This window comes from Clinocottus analis, unplaced genomic scaffold, assembly GCF_023055335.1.
Source record: "Clinocottus analis isolate CAN_PGR_092001 unplaced genomic scaffold, fCliAna1.0.p SCAF_4, whole genome shotgun sequence".
Classification (NCBI taxonomy): domain Eukaryota; kingdom Metazoa; phylum Chordata; class Actinopteri; order Perciformes; family Cottidae; genus Clinocottus; species Clinocottus analis.
In genome coordinates this window covers 5905929-5927170 of record NW_027176153.1, presented here as the reverse complement: position 1 = coordinate 5927170, position 21242 = coordinate 5905929, and the positions used below count along the sequence as shown (strand labels likewise).

The following is a 21242-nucleotide window of genomic DNA, read 5'->3' as shown; positions in this document are numbered from 1 at the left end:
GGCAGAATTACAATAAACTTAAGGGAATTTTTTTTGTAAATAAGGCAAAAAATATAAAAGATATAACAGTATTGCACAAAAATATGAAAATAGTATTGCTTTGATACATATGATATACTATGATAATAGCATTGCTATGATAAAAGATGATAATAGTATTGCTATGATAAATATGTAGTATTACTGTTATGATAAAATATGATAATATCATTGTATCTGTATACACTATGCATTGCTACAACATTGCAATTTGTCGGAAAGTTCACATGTTGATAGTATTGCGGGAGGACATTCTTGAGGTTGCGATGGTTGAAATAGTTAAACTCTTTGTGGTGGGGGCGTGGTTATGCTCAGCTGCAGAGGGGCGTGGTTGGGGGGTGGCTCAGGCGACAGGTGCCGGAGATGAGGACTGATTCCTCTCAGCTGAGGCTGATTGCTTGCCACAAAGTAAAGGGCGGGAGGAAAGACGTTGAGAGAGGACTGGAGATGACTGCTGCCAGGCGGTCCGTGAGAGTGGTTACCAATAACGTTTAATACGAACTGAACATCCAGAATCCTGTGTTGTTGTGCAGGGAACCCATCGACGTAACAGGATCGTGTTACAGTGGAACCTAACGTGGGGCCCCTTTTAAAAAGGCACATGGGAAGCAACGAGCAGCCTCAGCCGATTATTGCGCTGAGGCAAATGTTGAGCGGGATTGCCGCTATGCAGCAGGACCAGGCAAAGGTGAACCAACAGTTCCCGAGGGCGCTCCAGACAGAGAGACAGACGCACGCCCTGGAACAGCTTGCTGCCAGGACAGCCGCAGCTCGGCCGGCGCCAAAATCCTCCACCTTCGCGGGGTTGACCCTACAGAAAATGACTGCGCGGGTGACGTTCAGTCCTTTCTGGAGTCGTTCGAGGCGGTGCCGGAGGTGTGCGGTTGGCCCGCGAGCGAGTGACGGTCCGTCTCCTCTCTCTGCTCACCAGGGAGGCACAGACAGCGGCCTTGGGGCTGGCCCCGACAGCCCGGCACAGTTACGCAGGCATGCGGAAAGCGATCCTGGATCGGCTGCGCCTGACCCCAGAGGACCACAGGTGGAGGTTCCGCGAGGACACGCAGGCACCTCATGATCGGCGTGCATCCGGGAGGGATGTGCGCCATTGGTGAGTGTCCTGCCCGGAGTGTCAATTGGTAAATCAACCGGCCATTCCATGGGCGCCTTTGCGCCCTCTGCCATTAATGGAGGTGCCGTTTGAGCGAATAGCCATGGACCTCATCGGGCCATTTCACCGGAGCACACGTGGATATCGCTTTGTGTTAGTCCTGATGGATTATGCAACACGGTATCCGGAGGCAGTGCCTTTATGCAACATTTCTGCAAAGAGTGTCACTCAGGCTCTGTTTCAGGTCATCTCCCGAATCCGAATCCCGAAAGAGATTCTGACTGACCAGGGCACCTCGTTCATGTCACGTACACTGAGAGAACTTTACGGGTTACTGAGCATTAAATCTTTGAGACTTTGAAGTCCATGATCCGTAAATTTATTAGTGATGATGAACGTAATTGGGATAAATGGCTTGACTCTCTGTTGTTTGCAGTGCGGGAGGTTCCCCAGGCCTTCACAGGATTTTCTCCCTTTGAACTGCTGTTCGGCAGGACTCCACATGGGATGCTCGACCTGATTAAAGAAAACTAGGAGGAAGGTCCGAGCACCAGTAAGAGTGAACTTCAATACGTCCTGGACCTGCGAGCAAAACTTGACACACTGGGTTGTCGGTTATCACGTGAGAATTTGCTCCAGGCCCAGGAGCGGCAAAAACGTCTGTACGACAGAGGAGCCAAGCTGAGACAATTCACACCGGGAGAAAAGGTACTTATATTGCTTCGTACTTCCAGCTCTAAACTCCTCGCAAAGTGGCAAGGGCCCTTTTGTGGTCACACGGCGAGTGGGGAATGTCGACTACAAAGTGGTGCATTCTGACAGGGGCGGAGCTACACAGATCTACCACCTCAACCCACTGAAAGCATGGAGAGAGGCGGAGTCTGTTTCTCTGGTGTCCACGGTTTCTGAGAGAGAGGAGCTGGGGCCTGAGGTCCCAAAATCCACTAATCCGGCCTTGCTCCTTTGTGAAGACCATCTCTCTGGGACTTAGAGAACAGACATTGACCAGACGCACAAACCTCATCACGCACCAGATTGAGACTCCTCCAGGCGTGACGGTGTGGTTACGACCCTACAGGTTACCTGAACACAAGAGAAAAGGTGGTTCAGAGGGAATTGGCTACCATGCTGGAGATGGGGGTAATAGAAGAGTCCAACAGTCCCCGGTCTAGCCCCATTGTTCTTGTCGTCAAGAAGGATGGGTCTATACGGTTCTGCGTGGACTATTGTAGGGTGAATGATGTGTCACGTTTTGATGCATACCCAGACCCCGGGTCGACAAGCTCCTGGACCGACTGGGCACTGCACGTTTCTTTACGACACTGGATTTGACCAAGGGCTACTGGCAGATTCCCTTGTCGCCAAAGTCCAGGAAAAAAACGGCCTTCTCCACTCCGTTTGATTTGTACCAATTCACCACGCTTCCCTTCGGATTGTTCGGTGCCCCAGCCACCTTTCAACGCCTTATGGACCGGGTGCTGCGTCCACATGCTGCATATGTTGCCGTCTACTTGAATGATGTAATCATCCACAGCACCACCTGGGCGGAGCATGTGCAGCGGGTGGGTGTGGTGCTGGAGTCCCTGAGGCAGGCTGGACTCACCGCCAACCCGGGGAAGTGTGCAGTTGGGCGGATGGAGGTACGGCATCTGGGGTACCGCGGCAATCGCGGCCTGCCTGCGGCACAAGACTAAAAAAGAGGTGAGGCAGGTTCTGTGGCTGGTGGGTTATTACAGACGCTTTATTCCAAATTTTGGAGAACTGACTAGCCTCTTGACTGACCTGACCCAGAAAGGTGCCTCAGATCCGGTCCAGTGGTCGGAGCGGTGCCAGTGGGCGTTTGAGGAGGTAAAAGAGGCTCTCTGTGGGAAGCCACTCCTTCACACACCTAACTTTTTTCTCCCCTTTACTCTGCAGACTGATGCGTCGAACAAAGGGCTAAGGCCGTTTTGTCCCAGCAGATGGGGGGGGTTGACCGCCCGGTCCTCGATATCAGCCTGAAGCTATCCGAGAGGGAGGTAGAGAAGGAGTACCTGGCCATCCGGTGGGCGGTCGCCTCCCTGCGCTATTACCTCCTGGGACGCTCTTTCACCCTCTGTTCGGACCACGCCCCCCTCCAGTGGCTCCACTGCGTTAAAGATACCGACGCTCGGATTACCCTGTGGTATCTGGCCTTACAGCCTCTTAAGTTTAAGGTGATCCATAGGCCGGGACGCAGATGGTTGTGGTCGACTTCCTATCCCGCTCGCAGTGGGACTCTGCACTTCCTCTCTCTGTGACTGCTGCCAGGCGGTCCGTGCGAGTGGTTACCAATAAAATTTGTTACCAACTGAACATCCAGAATCCTGAGTTGTTGTGCAGGGGGGAACTCATCGAGGTAACAGGATCGTGTTACAATCTTGCTTTGAAATCGCTAGTATAATAATAGCTCAAAATCACACGGTTGCACTATTATCATGAAATGCTCAAGGTCAGTATATATAGCCAAGGCTGGTCCATTAACAAAGTTAATTGATCCTTAACGTACTTTTGGACTTTCCATCCTTTCCCATTCACCTGACTAGCCCTAACACCTCCTCACCTGCTCACGAAAGAGCATCAGAATAATCATTTATTAAAATGGTCATTTTTAAATCTCAAACCATTAAATTTTATGTTTCTGCTCCTCAATTCCAAGCCCTTTTAAAAAAATAAAATAAAAAAATAATTCTATGAAAAATATAGGATAAGGTTGACGTGCATGTGTCTTGTGTTTGATAAAATATGTCTTTATTTGCAAGTTGAGAGCATATTAATGCTCTCAATTCTAACTCAAGTTGCTAATCAAACTTTAGACAAACAGAAGCCTTGTGCCAGATAACCGCTGCTTACACCAGAACCGCAGTAATATAAGCCCTGAAACCTTTTCAATCTTGTGCTAACTTGAAATATCTCATGGTTAAGTGTAGACCTTTCTATCTGCCCAGAAATCTTACATCTACTGTTGTAACTGCATCATATATCTCCCTGGATGCTAATGCTAAGCTTCTAATGAAGGAATTGCATGCTAGTATTAGCAAACAACAGACTAAACACCCAGAGGCAGCCATTATTTTTGTGGGTGACTTCAACCACTTCAACCTGAAGTCTGTACTTTCAAAGTTTTACCAACATGTCTCCTGCCTGAGGACAAGACCTTGGACCATGTTTACATCAATGTAATCAATGTGGCTAAGGCATACAAAGCCATTCTGTCTGACCATCTCTTGTTGTTCCTACTCCTCAAGTAAACAACACTTATGAGAAATCATCAGTGAAAACCAGTTGAAGTGTGGTCAGAGGAAGCAAACTTTACACTACAGCCCCGGTTTCAACACTGGAGTAGGTTTGCCAGTCAGGCCACCCTGGACTCTCACACAAACAGACTATTTTGCCTCCTCCGTTCTGAACTACATCAGCACTAGTGTCAGTCAGTGCGGTTACATGGATTCGAATTACTGGCTTAGTCCGACTAAAATCGAATTATCCCGTTCATGTAAACACCTTTATTCGAATAACTGGGGTCCGACTACGATCCGATTAACACCCCTGGATAACTCGATTCGATTCGATTGATAATTCGAATAACGCTGCATGTAAACGCTGAATCGGATCGGAACTGGAGAATGTGTTTGTGCGCATGCTCACGATCCCGCCGCCTCCTCCCTCCCTCCCTCCCAGGTCGTGACCCGGAAGTCGAAAGAGACGATAAGTTGTCACGGCCGGCAGAAACAAACAAACGTAAAAGTCGGGTTACGAGCCGATAGTACCTTCGGTGGGTGTCTCTGCTAGCTCCCTGGTGTAGCCAGCTAGCGCTGCTGCTAGTTCCCTGTTTGCTCTGCGCTAGCTCCCCGACAACCACAGAAGCTACCGGGGTTCTCTCCATTATGAAGAGTGAAGAGGTCAAGCGGAGATGGCTGTATCACCACTACATGTAATGAAAACAGCGCCACCTATCGTATCGGATATGACATGCATTCGGCCAATGATTCGATTTATTCACTGCAATGTATATTCGGATAATAGACTTGCCCCGAAAGAGAGCATAGTACGACTAAAGCAAGATTCGAATCAATACCAGCATGTAAACGCACTGACTGTCACATTCCTCAAACAGATTACAATATTCCCAAATCAGAAGCTGTAGATGAAAAGAGAATTCCACTTACCACTGAAGGCACGCAATACTGCCTTTAGATCAGGTGATGCGCAAGTCTACAGATAATCCAGAGCCAAACTTGATGAGCTCGGCTCTGGAGGACCTCCTTCTGCTGACTGTAGATTGGAGTTGGATTGCGGTCCATGTCTACTACTCATTATGTGAATAATTTCTGTCATATTCATTGAATGCGCTGTAACTCTGTTACATTGTTCATTCTGTACACATGACATATGTTGCTTATGTCCATCTGGGGCGAGGGAACCTCCATTGTTGCCCTCCCGACGGTTTCTTCTCTTTTTCCTGATCCGATGTGAAGTCCTGGGACAGGGATGTTGTATGTGTACAGATTGTAAAGCCCTTTGAGGCAAATTTGTAGTGATTTGGGGCTTGAATTGCCCCCTCTTTAATAAACTGAATTGAAATGAATTGGGGGCTGTTGTAAACAATGCAACTATAGGCCGTAAGTTGAACTCCGTTATCGTTTCACCCCACTCCACAGTTGTGCATACACGCAATTTTTAGTTCATAAAAAAGAATGAGTCGTGCTTAGCTACCAAAAAAAAGTTTGTCGCTGAAATTCCAGTCGATTATTGATGCGATGATGTGTTATGCCGAACTAGTTTCTTCAGAGCGTAACAGGATATTCGTCGCGAGTGGAGGTGACAAGGTGCTCAGTGTTGCCATGCGGAAATGGTGATGTATACCGAAGGCTCAAAATGGTCGTATTTGGAGGATAATGATTGCCCCCCATCCCCATCCCCCCTTAATGCAAACAGCCAGTGTGAGCAACTGAATTCTGCTTCATCACGTAGAAAACAGGAGCTAAATAGACTTATCGATAATGAGAGGGATCTATGAGGCAGTTTTCTCAGTGAAAGACTGAGAGAGATGGAGCCAGTTAAACAGAGACTAAGAGGAAGGAGAGGGATGGAGTGAGAGAAGGGAGGAGAAACCTGACCTACTTCTCCTCGGCTTATTTATATGCTGAGGACAGCGTTGTGATCCAACCAGAAGCCTGGAATCTAGCATAGCAACAGCAGTCAGATTAATCCCAGTCTGACAACCAACTGGTTAACAATACAAACAGTTACTGCTCAGTTAGAAGTTCATAAAAAGACAATGGCCGAGATAATAGGGGAACATGTACTACAAAGTCTCCTAAAAATTATATGGATTAGTAAATGTGTTCTGTAATTTGTGTAATTTTGGAACATATACTGTGTGTGTGTGTGTGTGTGTATATATATATACACACACACACACACACACATCATGTGTCATACATCATGTGTCTATGATGTATAGGGCATTCCCGCATGGACTCCCCATTTAAGAATGTGTATTACCGAGATTTGAGGACACTAACCCTGTTAAAGTGTTTGGCCTGGAAGAGGTGTCCGTTGACTTGGTAGAGCTTCCTCCATCTTCTGGCCCCTCTGCGATAGATCGATTCTAGGAGAGAAAGGAAACGGTTGTAGAGCAGCAGCATTGTGAGTGATAATGGCGTTGGATGTGTTTGACATGAGAGGACAAAGATGGAGGGGATGGGGGGAAAAGGGGCAGCTCCTCCTTCACCAGAAGTCTGAGGTCAAGTGAGAGACACACACACACACACACACACTCTTCTATCACCCTCTCCCTGCTTCTTCCTTTCCTTAAGACCTCCATCCAACCTTTGATATATGCACATATAAGTGCTCTATAATGCCTTTTATTAAAATGAGACCGAGTAGGTGTAGTTATTTACAATAGGAGCATGTAGTCAAATATCAATAAACATGCAGTGTGCTGAAACCTATTTAAAATAACTCAAACAATTTGGCGATTCATCAGTATTTTATCATAGGTATTGATAACTCTAAGGGTCGCAATATAATTAATCAATTATTGAAAAGAGAAGCATATTAAATATACACAATTTGGAGCCACTTGAGTTAAACGAGGAATTAAACATACATTTTTGTAACTTACATATAAATTGTATATTTTTGTCGGCATTGTTTACTCCAATCATGATTTGACCTACTAACGTCTACTAACGAACACTTTACGAAGTACACTGCAAAACAGTGCACTCCAATACAGTACACAAACATCTGTAGTGCACTCCATCGCTGATAAGCGCTGTATCAAATGGAACACTTACGTTAACCAATTGGCGAAAGTGACGTCCGCAAATCTGCTCGCGATACCCCCGAAACTAAAACTGACAAAATGAACGCACTTCTTGCCCTATGTTTGTCCCTTGTGTACCCTTTTCTCTAATCCATGTGAAAACTGCAACACCTCCAGGAGGATATAAATAAATTAATGAAAAGCTGGCGGAAAGGGCTCCTTCTCTTCAGCTACGTAGCCAAGATGGCGCCCGTTTAGTGCGAGCATCAATCGGCATGCCCATCTTTCAATCTTAGGATCGGGGGTTGAACCCCGGTAACGCTAGTCCACATCATTGTGTCCTTGAGCAAGACACTTAATTGCTCCCCGTTTCTGTGTCTATGATGTATAGGGCAAAAATGTAAGTCGCTTTGGATAAAAACATCAGCTAAAATTAAATGTAATGCAATGCAATAAGTAATATAGTTTGTGTAAGAGCAGGAAAACATGACACAGCTTCAAGTATTGACTGATAAATCAGCTGCCATACAAATAAATAAATGACAGACAATTTGCATGTGATACATTTGGCTGTTGGCCACAAAAAGTCACCACACATGGAAAGAAGTGGTTGGCTGAACCACATAATGAGTTGCCTCCCAGACTTGCCTCCTAATTATTCACTAGCTGCCTCCCCCCTCTGTACTGGTTTTCCAGTCTAGTTGGTTGCTAGTGATGGGTGCGGCTGTAATGTCTTCTTCCACTCACTCATCTTTTGCCTCTGTTGCTATGGTTGCCACACCCCACCATATAGCAGCTATTGTTAGATTGCTGTGAGGATATCAGGATGACATCGACTGTAAGTAGAAGTCCCTCCTAACAACAAATCCTCCCCTGTCCTTTTCTCGAAAATGATTCCACCATTGTGCAGAATTCGGTTGAACATACGCATATCACATTTTCTGTTCATCTCTTATGAAATGAGTGCAGGCCTGTGATTAAATGGTCATGCCCTGAGGTGAACCCTTGTGCTAGATGTTTTTTTATCGGGGGGGGGGGGTCTCACATCATGGTAAATGTTTAAGCTGAGAATATTTATTTTCTCTAACCACAACCTTAATCGTGTCTACATTGACAATACAAGTCTCCTTGGCAAGTAGTATTGACAAGCACATCGAGACGTGGGCCAGCTCTAATTTCAGTTGTGCTCATCTCCGTATATGAAAATGTTTCAAAAAGGAATGGATTTAAAGACAGTACCAGACTGTTGGTACATGAGGTCCAGACTGAACATTAATGGGCAAAATGGCAATGGCAAAACTCCTCTCAGAATATTAGCGTATGAACAGAGAGGGAACAGAAATAGCATCGCCATAGATTTCTTGAATGTACACCAGGGCTTTAAAGGTATATATATCAACTGAAATAACCCAGTAGCAAGTAGTATCAAAACTGCTCCAGTAAAATGATACCTGGAATCAATCATTTTGTACCCAGAACTAGATCAAATTACATTTTTTCTTGCAGCCAATCACCGTAAATGGTAACGGTAAATATTCTGTACTTGTATATCACATTTCTAGTCTTTCGAGCACTCAAAGCGCTTTAACTTCATTATGTACCCATTCACACCTGATCACAAAGTGTAAAGAGTTTAGAGTGGTCAAAAGACTAAAAAAACAACAACAGGGGATCGAACCGCAGGGTCTTTTTCTGTGAGTTCCCTCTAATCCTGTTAACTTAGGCTTTGAAGGGAAAGTGCCGCCTGCTTTGGAGAATCACTGCGGTGCGTTTCCATAGTTACCCAGTATTCCTACCTCCTTTCCAGTATTAGTGGGTGAGTCATGGAGTTGAAGGGGGAAGACACACAGACGCATTGTATGATTGATGAAGGTGAACCTACACATCATATTACACTTCCTCAATGCCCACATCGGCTGCTAAATACATTGTGATTAAATAATTAATTGCAACAGATGTTTCAGATTAGTGGTTAGTTGTGGCACATATCTTTGTGTCTTTAATCAGAGTGGTTACACAGAAGAAGTTTAAATGCACAGGTAAGTGGTTTCCACTTAACTGTGCATTTGGCTGCCAAACTGGCTGCGTTTACCAATCTCTGGGTTTAAATGATGAATATTCATAATATAGACCGCCAATTTGAAATAGAAATGCCTCTAAGCACATGTTTATGACATAAATGCCTCTAAGCACATGTTTATGTCTATTATATAGCATATAGCACTTTAGCAGCCAGAAATAGGCCAAACCTTTGAAACACATTCAAGTGTGTAGAGCAGGGGTGGGCAAAGTAAGGCCCACGGGCCGTACACAGCCTTAAGGACATTTTAATCTGGCCTGCCAAGTATTATAATTATGATAATTGAAAAACAAAATATCTTTTTTTTTTTTTAATTATTATTAATATTAGACGTGGCGATATGGGCAGTCCTGGCATACATACCATCGAAACAGCAGCGCAATGCCATATATTTTAACAGGCATTAACATTTTCTTTTATCAGCTATAGCCTAATACTTACTGAGTGGGGCTACTCAGCTGTCATGGATAGGAACTTAAGTCATGCTTTCACATTTATAAAATTATACCACAGAACTGCATGCTGGGAAGTCCTGTCAAACTCTGTCTCGGAGAGTAATGAGTTTAGGCTATTGGTCTGGCCATCCACAATATTTTCTGTACCTCATGCGGCCCCCTGGGAAAAATAATTGCCCACCCCTGGTGTAGAGACTAGTCCAGAGATCAGTTATTACTGATTAACTATCGTGCATGAACAAAAGACTGCACATATACAATTGTTAAAAGAAGAATTGACTGCTTTCTCTGATGGTAAGCGTATTGCATCACTTCCGATAGTTTGAGACATATAAGAAGGCCCTCCGTAATGCCAGAGAAGCCTATTACTCAAAACTAATAAAGAAAAATAAGAATAACCCTAGGTTTCTCTTTAGCACTGTGGCCAGGTTGGTTGAGATTCTTAGCTATGTGGATCCGTGTATTCCTACAGACCTTAGTAGTAATGATTTTATGATTTTTTTTCTGACTATTAGAGGTCGGATTGACAATCTCCTGGCCTCGGATATTGCTGGTCCATCCTCTGGTGTGGTAGACTTGGAGTCGGCTGTGGGCTCTAATGCGTGTTTGGATAGATTTTTTCCCATTAACCTCCACCAATTGTCTTTAATGGTTTCTACTAGATATTATTAATGGGTCTTTTCTAATGGGTTATGTACCACAGTCTTTAAAGTGTCTGTAATTAAACCTCTCCTTAAGGGGTATTTAGCCTTCAGTTATCCAGTTCCTCTTCTAAGATTCCACTTTCAGTTCAGGGGGAAGACACGGTCACCTCATTTAGGCGTAGACATAAGAATTTCCTCTTTGTCAGCGCGTATAGTTAGGGCTAGCTCAGGTTAGCCCTGCTCCAGCCCCTAGATACACTGCTATAGGCCTAGACTGCTGGGGGGCATCTCAGGATACACTGAGCTCCTCTCTTCTTCTTCTTTCTCTCATCTCTCTTCTCCTTTTCCCTCTTTTGGATTTTTTTCCTTCTGGATAAATTATTGTCTTTCCAATGCACATTACTAACTCTGCTCCTTTCCGGGAGCCTCTGTCCTTCCTCGCCTCAAGTGTCCATGAACCGTGGCTGTCTGGAGTTTGTCCTGACCCCCGCCATGGATCCTGGCTGTCTGGAACCGGTCCTGCATGCTACTATGCAGTGCTGCTCTGTGAACATAATTGCTTTGACTGAAACCCAAAGACTAAAAAAATATGAAATTTGAAAACTTATTTTCTCATTCAGCTTCTTAAGGTGAACAATGAGGTCCTACGTGAACGTAATACTTTCTGCCAAGGTTAGAATAGTTTTGGCCGTAGGTTAAACGTCAATGAGATTCACAGGTTTATTTTTTTTGCCATGGCGAGACTTGGGTGTTTTTTAATAGGTTCAAACATTTGGATCTCTATTATTAAGTGTTATAAAAAACAGACCTGACTAGAAGATACATATTGGATGCTGTGATATTCACGGCTTTGATTAAAAAAACAAGTGATGTCAGAACAAAACAACATTTGCAGGATATAAACGTTTGAACCAAAAATAAATGTTATACATAAAAAATATTAACCTATATGTGGGTTATATTTGGGTATATTTGGGATATTTTGTAAGTTCACTCTCACACTGATTTTTCCTTTTTGCCTGTGTGTTTTCCCTACCATGATTTGTTTCACCTGATCCATCAACCTGCTCTCCTTTTGTCTTTGGGCTGTATGTTTTCCACCCTTTCAGTGCCAGGTCCTCTGCGTTAGTTCCTGGCAGATCCTTTTCACCATTGCCTTCTATGGCAATGGCGGCGCATGAACATACTTCGGGCTTGAGCTCCCATGAATTTTTGCTACATTTTTGTCTTGATTTGAACACATTGATCAACATCTGAAAAGGTAGTGTAGCGACTTTATGATCACCCCCCACGGTATGTGTACGGATTGTAAAGCCCTCCGAGGCTAATTTGGGATATGGGATTTTGGGCTATACAAAATCAACTGAATTTAATTCAATTGAAATAAGGACAATTAATGACCCTTGAACTTTGAATGAAGGCTGGGACATTGTTTTGAGCTTTGGCTTATGACACATACTCATTGTGGTGTTAGGTCACAGCAGACAGCGCTAGAAATAAAAGGATGCTAGCCACTCAATTATAACAGTGAAAATAATTACATTACAAAATAATTATAATGTTTTATAACTACATCATCACACAATGCTTATATATATAACTATATATATATATATATATATATATATATATATATATATATATATATATATATATATACATATACATATACATATATATATATAACTATATATATATATATATATATATATATATATATATATATATATACATATACATATATATATATATATATATATAGTTATATATATATAGTTATATATATACACATTAGGGCTAGGCAGATGAACGTGTTAACGCGAGATGACTCTGGCCATCCTTTAACGGCGTTAACTATTTGATCAGGCGTTAACTATTTGATCAGGCATTAACTGCATGTTTGTTTTTTTTAACTCTTTTTTTGTGCATTTTTTTTTATCGCTTTAAATCACACCAGATGGCGTAGTTCCGACTTGGACGTCTTACGGCTCTCCCAGTCCTGCCCGTGTGAGGTTAATCAAACATGAAAATGCACAATATGAACGCATTACAGCGTTGCTGCTTTTACTTTGAAGGCGCACGTGCTTTCGTAACCTCGCCGACTGACGTAACAGCACGTATTGTTATATAGCTTCTGTTCTCAACAAGCAGCGTTGCTGTAAAGAGCCGTGAGCCGCTTCACCTGAAAAAAAAAAGCGCTCACAGACTACCTGCTACCACGTCCAGATTGAAAGTTGATCGTACATGCGCAAAGCTCCTTAACCCGCAGTCTGATCCACTAGGGCAGAGCACTTTAAATCAGCATCACTTTTAGATCTTTACTCTTCTCTCAAAGAGGAGAACTTTCCTCACATCACAAGATGTTCAGTGCACTTGTTCAAACCAACACAAACTGGACTTTTCTCACTGATTCAGAAAAACTGGACAGAACTGGAAAACATGAAAAGCACTTATTGCTTTTGTACAAAGTTAATCAATTGCTGGTCTTGACTAAACATTGACAAAAGAAGGGGTGGTTTGTCCCTCACGGGGAACCTTACTACTAAACAGTACCTGTTCAGAAAAAAAAGAAAAAACAATTATTAACTATACATGTAAGTGTGTTCTGATAACATTACTATAAAATAAAAGCCTGCAATACATTAGTTTTTACTTCATTATTGAATTTGGCGCATAATGTAATTAATTGCGATGAATCGCAGAAAAATAAGGCGATTAATAAGTTAATTTTTTCAACTTTGCCCAGCCCTATTCATAATGTCTTGTTATGATTATTACAGAGCCTTGTGATTGTGTATGAGTGCTTATAACTATAATTATACATTATAATTGTGTGGTGGGGGCGTGGTTATGCTCAGCTGCAGAGGGGTGTGGTTGGAGGCGACAGGTCCGGAGATGAGGACTGATTGCTCTCAGCTGAGGCTGATTGCTTGCCCCAAAATAAAGGGTAGGAAGAAAGATGTTGAGAAGAGAACTGGAGATGACTGCTGCCAGGCGGTCCGTGTGAGTTGTGACAAATAAAGCTTATTACCAACAAACTATCTGGAATCCTAAGTCATTGTGCAGGGGGGGACCCACAGAGGTAACAAGATTGTGTTACAAATATATTCTGCATGTATATTATGCATTATAGTTGCAAAGAGTGTGACAGGATTCACATTCCACAAGAAGTGTAGCTTCAAAGAACAAATAAAAGTTTTAAATATCAGCAAGAGCCGACGCAACTCAGTGTTACTAGAGGGAAGTGAAAGAAATATTTGAAGCCAAAGGCATGCTGGCGAGTGGCGGTGTTAAATTCGAGGAGAACAGTACTAGTATGAGCACAGATTGCCAAATGGTTTCATGATAAATGGTCATTTCTCCTCAGTGCCCTGCTGTGACTCAGCATGATGATATTATATATATTCTGACTAAACTGACCCAAAATCCAGGCTAGCAGAAGTAAAGATAAATACACCAGCGGGATTTCCCCGCATCATCTATCACAGGTGAGTCCAAAGTCTTGGATGCGAGCTAATCACGGCCCACCGCCCGATTTCATACGGCCCCAGCTTTGATCTTATAAAGTATTATTTATGGCCCGCCAGCCCTGTCCGAATAAATAAACCATAAAACGTTAAAGATGTAATTCCATCTTTCACCACACGGTGGCCGCACCATTCTAATGTCATCGAGCTCTGCGTCTGTGCCGCAAACCCTTCTCAAATAATTTCTACCTGGGCTACCGCAAAAAAAAATAGAAAAGTTGATGGTGAGGGCCACCGCTTTCAGGAGCGGTGGGAATTACAATACTTCTTTAATGAAAATTGAGGCAATTGTGTTTGTCTAATTTGTATAGAGACGGTTGCCTTGTTTAACGATTTCAACGTAGAGAGACACTACAAGTCTAAACATGCTGCAATGTACGACAAGCTAACAGGGAGTGTGCGCGCTAAAAAGTGAAGCAACTCCAAGCTGGCATGGCAGCAAAGCAGCGATTTTTCACGAGAGCCAGTGAGTCAAATGAAGCCAGCTACGAAGTGGCCATGTTCATTGCTAAACATGGCAAACCTTTTACTGAAGGTGCGTTTATTAAAGACTGTCATGAAAACGGAGGCACAGAGAGTTAAAGACATATTGTCAGATATTCAGGGGCAACTGGAGGACAGGGGAGCGGCTTTTGATTATTTGTCATTTGCCTGCGATGAAAGCACCGACGCATCGGACACTGCACAACTACTGATTTTTTTAAGAGGAGTTGATGACAACCTGAACGTGACAGAGGACCTGCTTGAGCTAAAAAGCTTTAAAGGGCAAACCAGAGGAACAGGTTTATTCGTTTCTGTTTGTAAAGCTGTTGATGACATGAAACTACTGTAATGTCCGCAGTAATGACGTCTCCTTAACTTGCAGGTTTAGTGCAGCAATGTTCACATTCACGTAACAAGGCTCTTTGCTAACTGTAGCTCATGCGGAACAGCTAATAAGCCCACGTAGCATCCCCCACACTCATGTACAACAACAACGCACGGCACTTCCTCCAAAGCCACCCGCCTCCCCCCTTGCTCCACCAATCACAGGCCACAACCCCACTAACAAGCACGCTGCTTTCCTGTTATTGGCCGGAGGGAGTGAGAGGCCCCTGACCAACACATCCCCACCCCAACAGACGCCTGTACAGGGTCACTACACTACCATGGAGTAAAATTTCTGTGATCATTACTGATGGTGCATCTGCGATAGCTAGTGAGCGAAAATTGGAACGCTCATTTCTGTAAATTGGCTGCTTGAAGCTAAAACACTTGTAGCCACCACAGTAAACAGTGTTGTACATTTAAATGCATCAGCTGGAGAGCAAGTTATCTCTTCCTTGATCAGTATAAAATGTTAGGGTTAGAGTGTTTTCCTCTGAAACGATCTTGTAAACGACACGAAGAAAATTCACTTGTTTTAAAGTTTACTTTTGAACTCCTGTTTAAAATGTTCATAAGGCAATGTTTTTTAACTCATAGAAATGTAAGGTATTCTATACAGTTTGTTCATTGTTATCTGACTGAATGAAAGGCAGAATTGGTTACATTACATTATATTATATTTAGTTACATTGTCATTTGAAAAATAAAGGTAATTGTGACAGTGAAAGTTTGTATTTTCATGTAAGTTTTGAGGATAAAAGAAATGTCAGAAGGAACCATTGGCACCCGGGCATCTTTACTTTATCAAATTTGTCCCTCTTTGCAAGAAGTTTGGACACCACTGATTTATTGTTTTCCGTGTAAGCGCCAAAACACCACCGTGCATGAAAACCGTGCCAATCACAAACACGGCTGCTTTACACGCGTGCCTGCAGCACAGTGCTTGCCCTCTACAAGCTTTCAAGAGCTGACCTCTTTCGACATCTCGCCCTGGAGAACAACTGGTGGAGACCACTTCTCTGCCAAGGTGCCAGAGGGAGAGTGAGAAAGATACGGCTGGAACGGCTTCTCAGGTGATGAATCAAAAAAACAGCACTTTACCTCCGGATGTAAAGGCCAAAGTGCACAGTCCCTCCATGTCGTCCATGGAAGAAAGAAAGAGCAGCAGACAGCCTGCTGCCATTGTGCTGTAGCTTATTATGAGGGGAGCCGTGAAGCAGGAGAACAGGGTGGTACACAAGTTGCAACCAACAATGCCCGCCTCCCCCCTCACAAAAAAATGCAACACTGCACTGTGTATTTTTCAAAGCATTGTTGATGAATCTGCTGCACTCAATAGTATGCAATAGTATGTAATAGTAACTGCATTTCGTTTCTCTGTACTTGTACATGTGTAATGACAATGAAGTTGAATCTAATCTAATTTAATCGAATGTGACTGCTCACATTACTCAATAAAGTGTTTGCCCGTGTTCCTAACAGGGTTTATGGAACTTGTCATCTTTGTCAAATTATTTTCTGTACACTTCCAAAGAAGCTAAGAGAGATCAATGAAACATCCCTAAGGCATTTTTAGACAGTGTCAGACCTCTGGGATATGGGATGCTCTACAGTGGCATTGCCAAGTGCATGAAATTACAAAAGACGTCCAAATTCAAAGACGGGTTTAAAGGGGGTAAAGGCATGGACGTACTATGACAGGTCCCCGGGACAGGTCAGTGTAATGCTGTGTTCACACAGAACGCGTCAAGATTTTAACACACGTCGACAGTTAACAGTTAACAGCTGCGTCGAAGCTGCGCAGACATATTTTCCAGCGGGCATCGCGTTAGACGGGTAGAAGCAGCATGAACATGTTGGTCGTGGAGCAAACTCGAATCAACGCGCGAGTTCAAATCTCCCAACTCCGTCAGCAAAAACGTGTGAGTCATAGTTGCGTCAACCAATCAGCGTTGAGATGGTCCGCTCGTCACCCGGCAGCAGTTTGCACACGGAATGCATCATGACAGTGTTGATTATTTGAAAAGGGTCATTTATTATCACACTACCATTTAATTATTACAGCAAACAATAACGCTGAACTGCCAGTAAAGTACAAAAAATGCGAGGTAAACAAATACTTTTTGTTTCCTCTTCTGAGCCATTGCAGGTCACGTGAAAAGTGATCCAAAGATCCGTACCGAAGATCCAGTCAAAGTGGATGAACGAATCGTGACTGTGTCTTTGGTTTCCGAGTGGGTGCCTTGCCATGCCAACTGTAAACTATGTCGGAAAAAAAAAAGTTTCAGTCAGCGGTAAACGACCCAGGTATGGTTGGTCAGCTGATAGAGAAAGAGCCGTCACGTCATCTCCATTTTCAGTGCATTCCGTTAAGACGAGCAAGTGAATTCCTCCGATTCCTTAAAATTCTACACAGATGCCGCGGCATCAGTGGGTTTTTTTTTTATTTTATCAAGGCCAGTGGGTTTAGCCGCTGGCCTCCCACGTTTTCAAGGTTTGAGCAATCCTCAGCGTTGGCTGAGATCTACCCGACACTTGGAATCTCCTTATGTTCGCAGTTTGCTTGCATTTTCTCACTTTATGTTGACTCATTGCTTGACGCAGTTACTACTTGACGTAGTTACTTTCTATGCTTTCCACAGGTGTGGCGAAGTTACCTCTGCTAAGTTCTTCAACCAGAGAGAGTTATCACTTTTCGGTTCGACCTGTCTTCGTAGCCTTATAATTTACATCTCAAACACTCCAATGCAGAGGGGCTTGCTCAGTCATCGTTGCTTGTACTGATACGCTGTTTTGCCCATTTAGATACATGCTAAAGTATCTCCGGGTGAGACCTACGACTGGCCTACTTCTCCGTTATTTTTCATCCCAGGGCTTTGTCAATTAACTAAAACCGGGTTTCACCATCATGTCAAATTAATCCTCGTCAGACGCAATTTTATCACCGCAGCATTTTTCAGGGCATTCGTTTCGAATAGGTGCTGCGACTTCCTCGGCCAACCAAGGCATCCCAGCCACCATTTTGCAGGGGATGGGACGGTGGTCCTCATCGGCGTTCACGTCATACATCCGGCCCAACCTCGACACCATAATGCTGAATCAAAGATCATTGAAACTATAAGATCTGGTAAGTCAAGCATATAACTGGTGGTGGTGTCTTTATGTCCGGCTGGTACGGGTCCTTTTCTCATGGCACAGGATCGGTTATCTCCGGTTGAATGAAGGTTCCTCAGACTAAGGCTGGTATTTCCCCGATGATTTCCTGGTCTATTGTGACCTCTGCTAATTTCCTGGTCTATCGTGACCTCTGCTGATTTCTGATCTTCGTGACCTCTGCTGATTTCCTGGTCTATCGTGACCTCTGCTGATTTCCTGGTCTATTGTGACCTCTGCTGATTTCTTGGTCTATCCTGACCTCTGCGGAATTCTGGTCTATCGTGACCGCCGCTGAATTCCTGGTCTGTCGTGACTTCCTGCAGATTTCCTGGTCTATCGTGACCTCCTGCTGATTTCCTGGTCTATCGTGACCTCCTGCTGATTTCCTGGTCTATCGTGACCTCCTGCTGATTTCCTGGTTATTGTGACCTCTGCTGATTTCCTGGTCTATCGTGACCTCTGCTGATTTCCTGGTCTATTATCTCAACTCCTTGCTCTATCTTTTTGGGTGGTTAACTTAAACTCTTCACGGGGTAAGATCTGCTCATGCACGTCCCCTAACCAGTACCAATGTAACCATCTCTCTCCTGATTAACTTCCTTTTCCTTTGGGATTCCCTGTGGCGGTTGGTAAGGTATCACTTTATTTTATTGCTACAAAATCTTTTGGGGGAATTCTGCCGAATTTGAAAGGTCACAGCCATCGGGGCTGCACGGTGGTGTAGTGGCTCGCACTGACACCTCACAGCAAGAGGGTCTGTGGTTCGGATCCCGGGCAGGGCAGGGTTCGGATACTGGTCTGGATCGCGGGCGGGGTTCGGATACTGGTGTGGAGTTTGCATGTTCTCCCCGTGGCCACGTGGGTTCTCTCCAGGTTCTCCGGCTTCCTCCAACAGTCCAAAGACACACTGCATAGGTTAATTGGACTCTAAATTGCCCGTGAATGTGAGCATGAATGGTTGTCTGTCTATATGTCTGCCCTGTGATGAACTGGCAACTTGTCCAGGGTCTTTGACCCTTGACAGCTGGGATCGGCTCCAGCACCCCGCGACCCTAATGAGGATAAGCGGGTCCTTAAGTAGCTGAACATTTAAATTATTGAACTTTTTCTTTGTAGCTGAAAATATGAAGGGGCTTAAGCGGTCCAAATTACAGCAGCATTCCAACTAAAAAGAAAAGGTTTATTAAAGATATTCCAACTAATTTGATATTGAACCACAAATCCAAGCAACACTTCCTCTGCATGTCATGAAGACACATCATACCGGACTGTTGAACGCAAGTCAGTGTTCTGCACCTAAGAGGAGATATTTATACATTGCTTCTCTTGAAGCCCCCACAGTATTTTAAAACGAAGAAACATGCTTTTAATATGCAATAACTAATCTAACAGTGCGGCTCAAACACACGGAATGAATGACTAGCTAGCAAGCTAAAGACAACGGTTAGCCTAGCTGCTACGTTATTGTAGCAAGCAATGCGACGAGTCGACACAGTGACATACGAGAGGATACAACGGGCCTCACCAGAACCTCCTGGACCTTCTGACTGCTGCGCTTTGTGCTGCACGCAACTCAACTTTTATACTCAAACATCTGCGCGACTTATTGAGTGGGGTAATAATCACGCGACACAACGAATCGATAAAGAAATTGTTTGCCAAATTTTTCAATAATTGATTTTTAACGATTTTATTAATTCGTTGTTGCAGCCCTATATTTAAACAAGAGATATTTAATGTCCGCTCAGCTCATAGAACCCTTTGGTCCAACCATGAGTTAGAAAGCTAACGTTATCCTAGCGACGTATAACTAAAAATTCTCTCCTGAATGTATTTTAGAAATGCAGCTAAGAGTTATCAGATGACTTTTGTTCAGTAGTTCTTTAGTCTAGTGATTCTCAACTGGTGTGTCATGGCCCATTTTTAATGGGTCGCGGGCCTTTGCTTGGAAAAAATGTTTTTGGGAATGATTTTTTTTAAATTTTAAATCCTGTGATTTTATTTTTAAGGGGCTTTTATTCAGCGCAGTGTCGTTGTTTTCGCTCGCTTGTCCCTCCGCGTTTTCAGCAGCGCGTTTCAGGTTGGGTCGAACCAGGGGGATAATCTGACAGGGTTGGGGCCAGCCCACCTCCATCACAAACCGGCCCTCCCTCTGACATTGCTGATCCCGACTACATTCTGTGCTTTACAGAACAAGGACTCTAAAAACTAAAATTAAAAAATCACTAACTGATTTTTGTACCACTCCTCCTCCTGATCTGTACTCACACTCATGGTTTTCATACCCAGCATGCAACGCTACAGATCACATTCTGTATTCACACTCATGATTAGGATGTTGCTTGCATGTTTTCAGAGCTTTTTGGCAATTTTAGGACATTCTGCCTTTATTTTAATCCAGAACACCGGAACTCCGGCAGACTCGAAACGTACATTTAAGTTTTTTTTTGGGATAACATTATCACGTAGTCTCTGTCATGAGTCAAGAGTAAGAGGCTCAGGCGCACAGACGGATGTAGCCGGTCATTTTTCTAAATAAAACAGACCTTGTTTTTTTTTTCTTTTCTTTTTTTTTCATTCTTTCTGTGCGGCCCGATACCAAGGGGACGTTGCATCACTAGCTCACAGACAAAGCCGTTTTTGAGCGTGATTCAACAGCATGGCACCAAAATGGAAATCTTTTAAATAAGTATACTGATATTGTTTTTTATTGGCATAATTGCTATAATTAATGCACCTGGTCCGGCAGAGTTAGTTTAGTTTCTGATACTTATCTTATTGTTTTGTTACGGACTTTCAACACCCCTACATACACACAATCACACACCCAGCATGCAACACTACTGTCTCAATACTATCTCAGGTTCAAACTGCACCAACTTTTCATTAAATATATTGGAGATGCTGAGAATGTTCCTCGATTTGAGTCACAGCTTGTCATTAAGGGTGCTGGTGTGTCCCGGAGCCAGACCAGTTGAGAACCACTGCTTTAGTCTTTAAAATGTCATAAAGAATGATGACAGACCAACATTCTGCCTGCTCTAACCTACATATTCCCCTGCAGCAGCATT

The 21242-nt window shown here is 43.6% G+C and overlaps 1 protein-coding gene across 2 annotated transcripts in view; it reads right to left on the bottom strand.

Annotated features, from left to right (window-relative positions):
• The window catches only part of prkcz (protein kinase C, zeta), a 150769-nt gene that overhangs the window by 78443 nt on the left and 51084 nt on the right, over positions 1-21242 (bottom strand). For both annotated transcript variants that reach the window (XM_068596888.1, XM_068596889.1), the window contains one exon: positions 6694-6779. In XM_068596888.1, coding sequence (XP_068452989.1) covers positions 6694-6779 — 86 coding nt within the window. The remainder of the gene's footprint in view (positions 1-6693; positions 6780-21242) is intronic.